At 50.9% G+C, this 12,446-nt stretch overlaps 1 protein-coding gene across 1 annotated transcript; it reads left to right on the top strand.

Annotated features, from left to right (window-relative positions):
- The first annotated feature begins 2,900 nt into the window (after positions 1-2,900).
- LOC119099833 (UDP-glucuronosyltransferase 3A1) lies at positions 2,901-10,908 on the top strand. The gene is made up of 7 exons (XM_037222920.1): positions 2,901-3,036; positions 3,606-3,969; positions 4,931-5,095; positions 9,486-9,626; positions 10,275-10,371; positions 10,633-10,713; positions 10,904-10,908. Exons 1-7 carry the CDS (start codon positions 2,951-2,953, stop codon positions 10,906-10,908), a joined length of 939 nt encoding a protein of 312 aa, XP_037078815.1. The 5' UTR covers positions 2,901-2,950.
- The last annotated feature ends 1,538 nt before the right edge of the window (positions 10,909-12,446 follow it).

Raw genomic sequence — 12,446 nt, 5'->3', positions numbered from 1 at the left:
ACAGGGTTGACAAAGGCCTCCTTATGGTGAAAGGTCCCTTCCAACACAAAATTGCCGGATATAGCTCACTTTCTAACGAGGGGCACTTCCTGTCATTGCTATTTTTACATTGTAACCAGAAGAGTGTTTGTGAAGTGAAATCAAGGTTTTGTGGATTCAAAGTTGTGAGTTTGGTAAATTTAAAGAAGTGGATTCAGAAATTAGAAACCACTTCTGCTCTTTGTTTCGATAGAGGCATGCTGCCGCAATATCTGCGTATCTATATCCCCATTAGTCTGGTTTTTCTACGAGGAATAAGGCTATTACCACTGTCTTATCTATGTGAATTATGTTCTTCGCGAATGCACTTAACTAACGTTCCTCAGGACGAGCTGCATGTGTGGTATGTTCAAATAGAGTGTCGTCCAAGCATCTACCAGTTTTCTGACACCGGACTTTTTCATCAGGTATTGGTGAGGACGAACGCATAAAACGTTCAACATGGTGTATGCGAATGTTTTGGTTACAGTTCGCGCAGCAATTTTAATATTGCCCTTCATATAGGTGCGCATCTTCTCCAGTAGTTGATAGGAGTGCAAGCCATGTCCCTTGTAGGAAACGGGTTCCGGATAACAGTGGTTGTGACGTAGTCACCAGGCCGTGTTTTTGCATGATACTTATGTTATTGCGACCGGGTAATAACACATTTCCCCCTAACGCTTAGCCGTTCCTACTGGAGAACTGTCCAACCTAAATACCATCGAATATTTTTGCTTGCAAAAAGATAAAGCGTTCCAAGACTTGGATTTTTCGTGATGACAATCGGCTGAAATGGTCGCTCTGTCACCGCCCTGCATCCAGCTTCAAGCACGAGTACAGAGCTGGGCACGCACCACCGTCTGCTGGGTGGCTTTTCTGCAGATCAGGAGTACAGAACAGAAAAGACAGCTTGGCATAACACAGGACATTATCAGACCCAGCCAAGCATGATGGCTGAGGCCAACCCGTCCCTGAGCGCACCTGAGCAGAGAAGAACAGAATATATAAGAACAGAACGTGTTAATTGTACGCATCAAGGATTAGGTGTGCATGCCTTGATATCCAGTTCGGTAAGGCCGTTTACATGCGTTGAGCCGCCTGGTTTTCTGCGACGATGGAACATTGAATATCAGTGATGAGAGGAATCATTGGATGTCTCCTGTACAGGTGCACACAGCCGTCCACCTGATCAATGCGTTTGCTCGTGGATACCATGCAGCCGTATGTAAATGCACAGCCAACGAATGTGGCGGCCCCCGCCTCGCGAGTGGCGGTGGCCAAGCACCGGCGGCCCGCGGCGTCGCTGCGTTGCGGTACAGCCTATGCATCGACAGCCGGTCCCCTCCAGTAAACCTGGTCCACCCTCGTTTGGCGGCGCAGTCTATCCATACGGCAGCTGAGCTTCCTCACGGCGCGAAACGGGTGGGGAGGCGGGTGGTCAGGTCAAGATACAATTTCCCCCCAAATCGCAGTTTGTCAGCTTTACACGCCCATCATTGCGAAACCATGGCACATAGCGACATGAAACTTACGGAGGCATGTTGCTTGTTTAATTATGACCACATTAATGCACCTAATATGCATTGAGGTTATACTCGTGATGTAGGGTTCTGTTAATGTTACGGTGCTGACCCGCGGCGCACGGTCAGCGAACTCGTCGGTTGCCGCCCGCCGCCGGCCGCCCGCGCCTGCCGTGGATTACTCTGCTCTTTGCCTAAAAATCCGTCACTGCTCGGAAACCAGATGGGCAAGGAACACGTTTTTGGTGTCAAAACACGCGCAATAAATGCCTTCAAAGACTGTCGAAATTTGAACACGATTGTACAACATGACGGAGAGACGTCCTCAGAAATAATGTGGGGCTCGCATCGATCTCCCCTGCTAGTTGGTCAGATATTAGGTTGTAAGGGCGAATCAGCTGCCATGGTTATTTGCGTCCACTCGCCACTCAGGATGAAGTTTAAACATGTCCAAACTGTGCTGTGCGGCGGGAATTATCGCTGTGGTGCCGTGAAGTTAATTGGGCTAGGTGACCAAGGAGCACATCTTTCCCAAAATTTGAGAAACATTTTGAGGATATTCGTGACCAGCTCAATAGCCGATACAACCTTCGAAGGGGAAGCGAGTAAGGCTTCTGCAGAAATATGAAAATGTGTGTCAAACGCGGCAAGAACCGACTGACCCGTTTTGGGCAGACCTGTTTTGCGATGTTACTAAGGCCTTGCGTTCTGTGCCCATTGTGCAGGATGTGCAAAACGAAGACACACACGTAATGCTGAAAAAATCATTTATGCTGAAATTAACGAACTTACTTGAAGGTACTAGTTAGATACAGATATCAAACAAACATTGGGATACATGATGAGAATGCTCGACGTTTTCAGCTGTGCTCATGGTCAGGGGTGACCGACGTGTCTCTATGATAGTTATCACTTATATGACAGTTATCAAACGAGTGTTGAATCGAATCATTACACTGTATGATTACATCATATCACAATGGCACCATACTATAAGGCATTGCAGGTAATTATACCACGTGCACAAAAGGCATTTTGTAATGCAAGGGCATTAGAGCGTCCCAAAATTTGTCGGCCCAAACACCAGTGACTCATGGACTGACAGAGGACAGATACTTTCAACCAATAATAATTAGGGTCCCTGTTCCCTTGACGACATCCTGGATGCCCCCCTGCAAGCATCTCCTTAAACTCACGGCACCAGAACGGGGCCACTTTTCAAGGGCACGGATCACGCGGTCTCCGTACGCTAGCCCCCAACAGACCCACCACATGCCCTGTCGACGTATCCACGTGTGCCGGGTCCGACAGCGGCGGAGATGGCGCGTGACCCGGGCCGGCTCTACCACACCGGCCTGCTCTGGAGCCTGGTGCTGGGCGCGTGCGCCGCGCGCAACGTGCTGCTCGTGCAGATGGTGGGCACCGGCAGTCACGAGTTCGTCATGCGTCGGCTGGGCGAGCAGCTGGTGCAGCGCGGACACCGCGTCACCCAGATCAGGTCAGAGCGGGTCAGGTCAGGGCAGGTCAGGTCGGTGGCCACGCGCAGAGGTCAGGTCGGTCCTGTGCAGCGTGCCACATCACCCAGGTCAGGTTTGTGGAGGGTGTGGACTGAGGTCAGATCTGTGGACGGTGAAGACTGAGGTCAGGTCAGCGGCACGCCGGAGTGGGGATACCGGTGGTCAGACTTTACCGACGTGCTTCAGGTCAGCTGCAGAGTCTGGGTGTCTGCCTGATGCCATGCTATTAGGGCCTGATGGACTTTGAAATCTTGTAGAGCCCAGATTTGACAACGGTCTTAGCCTGGCCTAGACTCATATGACTCTTGCCAGGTGACAGGTGTTGTTTGAGTGATAATGCACGCGGATTTAAATAGCATAAATTTGAAATTCATTTTGCGATGTCAATGTCCTGCATGTTAAGGCAGCAAGCACATCGGCTGCATGACATTTATCCGCTTGACTCCCCCACGTCAAAACGACGCGAACAGACCCCCCCCCCCCCTTCCCCCCACCTCCTTGCTTCTTTGTGTTTCCCCGACGTCGGCGAGCGTTTCCCTCTCGCCGGCAGATGGCTGCACGCCTTCAGCGACCTCGTGCCGGCCAACTCCAGCGTGGAGATCATCAGCCGCCGCGTCAAGAACGCCGCGCTACGTCACCGGCGCTTCGACGCGGCCGGCGTGTTCCAGCCGGTCTCCAGCGGCGCCTGGCGCGGCGCCAGCTCGCTGGGCGTGGCGCTCGACCTAGCCCAGCAGCCGCACACCTACTGCGAAGATCTGTTGGGCGACCAGCGCCTCCTGCGCCGCATGCGCCGCCGGCGGTTCGACGTGGCCATCGTCGACGTGTACTGCAACGTGTGCGGCGTGGCGTTCGCGCGCGCGCTGCGGCTGCCCGTCGTCGGGCTGTACGTTGTCAGCGTCGTCGGCAGCGAGCAGGCACGTGACTCGAGCTGGCTGGAACGGGGGGGGGGGGGGAGGGAGAGCACGGGGGGGCTATGTTCCTCTTAGACCAAGGGATTTACGTTAGATTTTAGGCGATTTCGCATGAATCCTGTCCAAATTCACTGGAGCTCGAAAAATGTGACCTTTGACCCCGCCCCAAAGACAACGTCGGATACGATCCCGGAGGAGGCGCCACTGGCTGCTAGCCGCTGTGCTGGCGACTACGGCAACGGGACTGGGAGATCTGTCGACTTACTGGGAAAACGACGCAGTTATTGCCGCCTAGACAGATGTCGCGTGAAAACGACAAAGTTGGACAGGGTGGGCAGCACAGCTTTCCAGAACACACATAGCAGACTGAGCTCAGGGAGTTGAGCTGAGGCATTTAGGGAAATAGATTGGATGGCGGCAGATAGGCTGGTGACTGCCGAGAGCTGGCCATGGATAAGAGCAAGACACTGTTAACTTTGGCTTGTACGTCTTTGACGCCGCTTTTTCAAGCTCGATGCATGTCACAAGTAAAGCTTATATTATCAGGTATGGCAACCAGTTTCAATGCCATGGAGACACGGCATGGGTTCGTCCGTGGATTATCGGGTAGGACTGTACAGGTGGAGGAATGGGCACACCATGGCTACGCTTCGAGTGGTAGGGCCGAGTTCCATTGCGTGAAACGATGTTGGTGCGCCGAAAGGGTCGACGTGTTGATGGGCGTGAAACTTTTCGCACCCAGGCGCGTCAACACTGGAATGAGAACAACTCTCAGACCAGCTACATTCCGAAAAGTCGGCGGAACAAAGCAACATAAGCCTCAGATGCAACAGTTTTTAGGCAGAGTCAAAAGACCATAGTTTTGACTACAGAGCACGCACGCGACATGTTTATAATACGAGACCGCAAAAAAGTCCCAAAGAGGTCTTTCCGGGCCGCTTGCGCTGACCGGACCGGCTTTCAGAGCAACCTGATGGGTCTGGTGAACATGCCGTCGGCGGTGGTGGCCCAGTTTACCGGCCTGACGCCGCCCATGAGTCTGCTGCAGCGACTGCACAACGCTTTCGTCATCCTCGGCTTCAAGCTGGTTTCTCGCTACCTTCTCGCCGTCTCCGACATTTACGTGCAGGTCAGCGGCTGTGATCAGAGCGTAACTTAGCACGCGCCCGGGTGGCCGGTTGGATACCTTTCGCTCGGGTGGGGGGTCAAGTTTACCACCCTATGAGATCTCGGAAACTAAGAAAGCTAGAGACACCAAATTCACGGGGTGTGTCGACCTGTACATGAACTCACTTACATCAAAGTTTGAGGTTCCTAGGTCATGACCTCGGGATTAAATAAGGTAAAAAAAGGTCAAACTCCAGGATGGTCTCCAAAGAGCCCACAGAACCTAGATAACTGTTTCTAAGCAAAAGGTCACGTGCCCATTTAAGTTCGGTGACCTTGTTTGACCTTTTGAAGGCCATGGTGACCAAAATCATGCAAGATTACTCTGAGTTTTACATCTGAATAAGCGACAGAGATTACGCTAGGCACTATGTTCCTAAAAACAAAATGTTGACAAGGGTCATTTTAGGTCAATGACCTTTTCTGACGTCTAAGAAGTTCATGGAAGATGTAGATGTAGAATGCAGTTCCTGCTATCAATAGATTAAAAATGTGCACCAGAAAGTATTCCATTCAGCAAACCCTAGGGTAACAAAGCAGACCGGTTTCGACCCTGGTCTGACGGTCATACCCGACCTTAGGTCAATGTGATTTGCTTATTCAATTGTTGAGTTGACTAAGAAAGCATTTCAGAGATGTATGGCTTCGTCTGATACTCCGTTGTTGCATTAGATTGAACGATTCCCTATAAATTGACTTCGCTGAAACCATGGCCTAGCTTTGACCCGCAATAGGCCAGCAACCTTGCAGAGTACACTTCAATTTTCTTATGTCAGACGATCCGCTATTAAATTGACTACAGCTATGCAAAATTTGGCGCCACTACGCCACGCCGTTCGGAGACCATTCTGGAAAACCTTCGGGAGGGGGAGTCAATTTGACCCCCCGCCCGAGCGCGTGTTAAAGGGAACGCTCCGCATTTGAAGGTGTTGTAGAAAGCACCAGATGTGATGGAATAATCTCAGTTGTAACTATTGGTATGATTAACACGCGCCCGGGTAGCCGGCTAGATACACCTCGCCCGCGTGGGGGTCAATTTGACCCCCACTGAGATCTCAAGAACTAAGAAAGCTAGAAACACCAAATTTGCAGGGTGTGTTGACCTGTAGGTGAACTCTTTTAGGTCAAAGTTTGAGGTTCCTCGGTCATGACTTTCAGGTCAAATAAGGTCGTACAAGGTCAAATTCTAGTTTGGTGTCCTTTCCTTACAAGGTACATCTAAATTTGTCATGTCAAACGATCCGCTATTCCATTGTCTGTAGCTATGGATAATTTGGCGCGGCTACGCCGCGTCGTTTGGGAACCATTTTGGAGAAAAAAAACCTTCAGGGGTCAGTTTGACATCCACCCGAGCGCATCTTAAGTGGAAAAGGGAAAAGACTGCTCTTGACGACGCAATTTCTCTTTTTAGTAACTTTGTTTCTCAATATGTCCTTGTTTGTGCCATCGTACCTTGCGCATCGTTAATTAAGCGCCAACTGACGCCGTTATATCTGGAAATCGTGTTCACAAACGCGAGATATAAGCGACTCGGCGATTATATTTTCTGAACCTTGATCGCCGCATGGCCAGCGGAATGACAGGATTTAAATGACATGATAGTAGCGTCATGAGTACCTGGGTGACCTTGAAATAATCTGCACATCTTCGTGTGCATGTAGCTCAGAAACTTGAGTGGTTTAGGTCTTAAGAAGGGCAGGGCTGTGAGATGCACTAAATAACATTCAAGATCGCTATTGCAGTCCAAAACCCCAAGCAAATGTTGGGCACTCCTTTTAAAGCGTGCAGAAAAGAAATATTATCGTCATGCTTGTAATGCGAGCAGTTGAAAGTTAAGCGTCAGGTAAAGTGTCTTTAAATGTAACGCATTTGTACGTAATCCTTGGTAGAAAGTATCTGACCGCGTATCGCATCTTCAGTCACCGCCAGAGCGTATTTACGGGCACTTCTAATGCGTGTCCGGGTGCACTTAAAATAGTGGGCTGAGAAGAGAGCGCATCTGTCCCTCGTGGTCTTGCAATTTCTCCGGGGGCTGCTGTTATCCAGTTCGCACCGAAGTACGTTTGTAGCATTACCACTCTACGGCGTACTTCTCCGACTGGTCCATAGAGTTTACGTGTTGACCTTATTTCTATCGCTCGATTTTTGATTAACCCGGCACCAAAAAAGGTCGTTTAATTATCTTGCGCCGATCCATTAGCCATCGCTTTGTTAACAGAAGCCAGAATCTCACGGCGTACTGCGTCAAAGTTTTCATGCACAGTACGCCGCGAATTTTCCGACTTTCGAGGCATGCTCAATGGTCCAAGCATTTCAATCAGTAACGTCCCGGCTCTAAAATCGAAAGGTCGCGCGTTCGAAGCCGGGACGTGGTAGAATTGTTCTACTAGTTCCCTAAAGAATACGTTGCATTGTTTCCTAACAGCCAACACATTCTGACAGCGGAATGCAATACAAGTCCTTGAATTCCTTACACTGAACATAGCATTCATTTAAATCTTAAACGCATTCGCTGCTGTATCATACGCACCTCCCTGAGTTCAGTTACCGATCACCAAATCTATGGCATACGCTAAGCGACGTATCCTACATTGCACACCCAGGTTATGTTTAGCTTTATACTTCAATCTATGCACGAACGTCGTTCTGTCGGCATCTATTGCACTGGCCGTTGTCAATGTATCTAAGTTTTCGTTAGTTTGAAATGGCGATCACGAAGAATGACGATGCGTCGAAATTAATCAAATTAAATGGTTGAGACATGGTCAGGGTCAATTACTGCTACTCGAACATCTCAGTGGTATATTTATTTTAACCGTGAGCACAACTGTCAATTAAGTGGGAATATTCATGTGACGTTTCTAAGGCGTCATACGTGTCTGGTTAATTTTCAAATAGGCGGCGAGGAATAAACCACACAAATTTGCGTGTTTCAAGCTCAGAAACAAAAAAGTTTAAATCCTAAAAATGGCATGGCTGTGAGCCGCAGGAAATGATCTTGAAAATAACTAAGTCAGTTCAAAATCCCAGACGAATGTGGAACAGTCCGCTTACATAAATCCATTACTCGCGTGACGAATAGCACCTCATGCGTTTCCGAAACGCCTGGCTTGAACTTTCGCGTAACATCATTAGCAATCCTGAGGTTAAAACAACGGTCATTTGGTATGTCATGCGATCGGGGTGTTTATTTGCAAGTTGTAGTTTACATGTGTACTATGTGTAATCCGGGTCCTACACCAGCCATGAGATTACAACCCCAAGCACATTCGAGGAGATATGTGCACACCTCACTCATTGTGAAATGACACGCACCTATGCTGTGTTTTTCCAATCTCATGATGAAAATTAAAGAGCTACCTTCTGGTCCTTGTCCCACATCGATGCTTCCGCTGAGAAGCTGTCCCTCTCCCGCGCAGACTTACCACCCGGAGCTGCCGACCAGTGCAGCCTGATCCGAAACCTTGACCATGGCGCTGTACACCCCAACTTCTGGTCACCCATCGCTGCTGCTGCCGCCTAACATGCAGGCAATTGGCTGCGTCCAGTGCACCCCTCCTCGAACTCTGCCCCAGGTAAGGATGCTGTGTCCAGCACCCCTCCGCGACACCTCTGCCTCAGTGATGAATGGCTGGGTCAGTGCACCCCTCCTCGACGACCTCTGCCCCAGGTGAGGATGGCTTGTCCGTGCACTCCTCCTCGACCTCTCCATCGGGTGAGATGGCTGTGTCCCAGTTGCACCCTCCGCGACCTCCGTCCTCAGGTGAGATGGCTGTGTCCGTGCACCCTCCCGACCTCTGCCTCGGGTGAGGAATGGCTGTTTTCCAGTGCACCCCTCCGCGACCTCTCACTCGGGTGATGATGGCTGTTCCAGTGCACCCCTCCTCGAACCTCTGCTCAGGTGGAGGATTGCTGGTGTCCCATGCACTCCTCCGCGACCTCTCCTCGGGTGATGGATGGCTGTTCCAGTGCACCCCTCCGCGACCTCTGCCTCAGGTGAGGATGGCTGTGTCCAGTGCACCCCTCCTCGACCTCTGCCCCAGGTGAGGATGGCTGTGTCCAGTGCACTCCTCCTCGACCTCTCCCTCGGGTGAGGATGGCTGTGTCCAGTGCACCCTCGACCTCTGCTCGGGTGAGGATGGCTGTGTTCAGAGCACCCCTCCCCAGCCTCTGCATCAGGTGAGGATTGTAAATGAACATGGATTGTTGTCAGACTTCAGCGAGATCCGATGAGTCTTAAAAGGTGCATGGAATTTATGCCAGGTCTGCTTGATGCGGACCCTTGTTTTGTCTAACTCTTGCATCAGGCGGAGACCCGCTGCCATTGAAGTTCGCAATTTTGTCACTTCCAGAATCTGGAGACGTTCTTCAAGAGCTCTGGGGAGCACGGCGTCATTATCTTCTGCATGGGCATCACACTGTATGACCCGGAGCTTATTCCCGTCCGGTTTATTGAAAGATTCATGAGGATCTTCTCCAGACTGGAGCAAAAGGTCTTGGCTACCTAGCACATGCACGCCAGTGCGCAGCTTTTTGGCATTATTTAAGCAATAATAGGAAACATTCCAAGCGTGAACAAAAAACAGCATCTAATCCTGCTCCCCACCACTGAATGTGTAATGCCAGATGCTGCATCCAGAACGAATGACTGCCACAAATGTTATCGGAAAATAATCTTTTTCGATTCAAGCATTTCACTGTGAGCAATATTGCCTTGTCATAATTGCCTGAGAGCATCGCACGCTCTCAACAGGGGCACGCTGGTCAGCATGCAGGTAGGAAACGATACGCAAGCTGGTCAGTACACTGGTCAGCATGCTACGTCCACTTGGCAGGTGGTGATGCACGCGCTGGCCAGCATGCTGCGTCCACTTTGTAGGTGGTGACGCGCACGCTGGTCAGCATGCTGCGTCCACTTGGCAGGTGGTGACGCGCACGTTGGCCGGCATGCTGCGTCCACTTTGTAGGTGGTGACGCGCACGCTGGTCAGCATGCTACGTCCACTTGACGTGGTGACGCGCATGCTGGCCAGCATGCTGCGTCCACTTGGTAGGTGGTGACGCGCACGCTGGTCAGCATGCTGCGTCCACTTTGTAGGTGGTGACGCGCACGCTGGTCAGCATGCTGCGTCCACTTTGTAGGTGGTGATGCGACTCCGCCTGTCCACCGAGCGCCGACACATCGCCGTCCCTGACAACGTCCTCCTGGTGGACTGGCTTCCTCAGCTTGACACACTCGGTAAGCAAAACCGACTCTCACTGCCCGCCAGCTCTGCGACGTAGCCAAACTGGATACATTGGGCAGCCGGGAATTAAGCGTAGTGTTCCCAAACAAAGTGCTGTGATTTTTATCGCCCATTTTTAGTGGTCTCCAGAGCTCCTGACCTTTTCCGTTGTCGCTGCTGAGTTCGAACGGACAATGTGAGAGCCAGCTGCTGCGCCATGGCACCGGCCGGCGCACCAGGAGCCCCTGTGAGATCCCGGTCGGGCCGTGTTGCAGGGCACCGCCAGGCTCGCTTGTTCGTCAGCCACTGCGGCATCGGAGGCGTGATGGAGGCCGTCTACTGCGGCGTACCGCTCTGTAAGGCGCTCCCCACGCCCGTACCACAGCCATTGCCGTCATGGCTGCGCACGACACACCCGTGCCTGCGAATCTCCGTGATTTCATCAAATTTATGTAGTTACATATAATTTGATCAGCTTTATACATAGAATCAATAGCTGTGCTCTTGCACCGCACAATAGCACTGCGCTCTTTGTGCTCTTCAAAGCCTAGCAATGTACCATGTCGTTAAACGTGCAAAGGAAGTAAAAATCGGGCATCGTTGGCAAAATAGGCAGGCACAATATGAGTCAAATGAGATAACATGGAACTACCCAACGTTCTACCATTTATTTGATGCAAATAGCGTGACGCGTATTTAAGCCGCAAGTTAAGATTATTCACATTAAGACATGCCTGCAATTGGCGTCTTCAAGCATATATTGACTGTTGTACGATTGTTGACCATGCCGTTCATTTCAGTGTGCGTTCCAGTATTTGGCGATCAGTTCGAAAACGCAAAGTTCATGGCTTATCGTGGATATGGAATAGCAATGGACACTTTTGATGCCAGTGAAAGCGATCTCCAAGCGGCCATCGACAAACTTCTCAGCAATGATAGGTAAATATCGTATTATACGCGCTTTATATGCCGTATTATCGTATTATACGCGCTTTTGTTTCTATTCGTATTACTTTCCGGTGAGTTCTTTCGGTTGCTGGTACATGCCAAATTTAGTATGTTATACTACGAGACAGATGTCACTAACAATGTCTCGTGAAGGCCACAAAGTTGCGATCTTTCTTTCCTTATGCACGGCTGGCTCCTCCGGAATACACATGCATCTGTTTTCGGCAAGCTGAAACAGACAAACCCGCCAAAAGAGCGGTATGTTCGGCTTGGCATGGCTCGGCTCCGTTTGGATCGGAGTGGACTAGATCGGATCGGATCGGATCGAATCGGATCGGATCCGGCCCAATTGGATGTGGTTAGGTGGGGTCAGGTCGAAGTAGAGTAGGCCGGCAGGGACAGACCGAGCCAGGTCGCACTGAGTTGCTGGCGTAAGAATTATAACCGGTGTTTGCGCGTCGTCTCTCCCGCTATATTGTGCGTTACCGACCCTGCTCGCAGCTACCGGGCGAGCACCCGGCGCGCCTCGGCCATCTGGAGGTCAGAGAGAGAGACGGCCACCGACCGAGTTCACCACTGGATCGAGTTTCTGTCGACCCACGGCGCCCCGGAGCACCTGCGCGTGCTGGACGGCAACCTCAACTGGATGCAGTACTTCCTGCTGGATGTCTGCCTTGCTTTCGTGGCGGTCGTTTCGCTGATCGTGTTCGTTTGTGTATTTACGGTGAGAAGGGTTGTCAGACCCTCGTCAAGAGAAAAGAAGGTGAAGGTGAAGTGACGTAAACGATAACCAAACACATGACAACTCGTAGAGATGTTGTTTGTACGGCGACCTGAGGTATCACGGTACTTGTGAGCGGGCAACTCCAGCAGAGGAATATGTGCGGCAACATTGAACACGGGGAACATCAGCTAGCATGCCAAGGCGGCCGAAAGGCAAGAAAGTAAATCCTTGCACAATTATGAGGTCTCTTAAGCAGTGTTCCCACCATAGCCCACATTCATTGGTGTACAGCACTTTTTTACAGCATTAGCCTCGCTTTATTTGAGATGGCCACATGGAACCTTGGCCAACCCTGCCCCCAGACATCTACATGCATCGTTCTCATGTTTTAATAACCATCGTCGTGCCCTTCCGCAA

The sequence above is a fragment of the Pollicipes pollicipes genome, unplaced genomic scaffold (genome assembly GCF_011947565.3).
Source record: "Pollicipes pollicipes isolate AB1234 unplaced genomic scaffold, Ppol_2.1 Scaffold_4881;HRSCAF=5763_pilon_pilon_pilon, whole genome shotgun sequence".
In the NCBI taxonomy this organism is placed as follows: Eukaryota; Metazoa; Arthropoda; class Thecostraca; order Pollicipedomorpha; family Pollicipedidae; genus Pollicipes; species Pollicipes pollicipes.
Note: the sequence above shows the minus strand (reverse complement) of the source record. Positions and strands in the feature narration are given on the sequence as shown.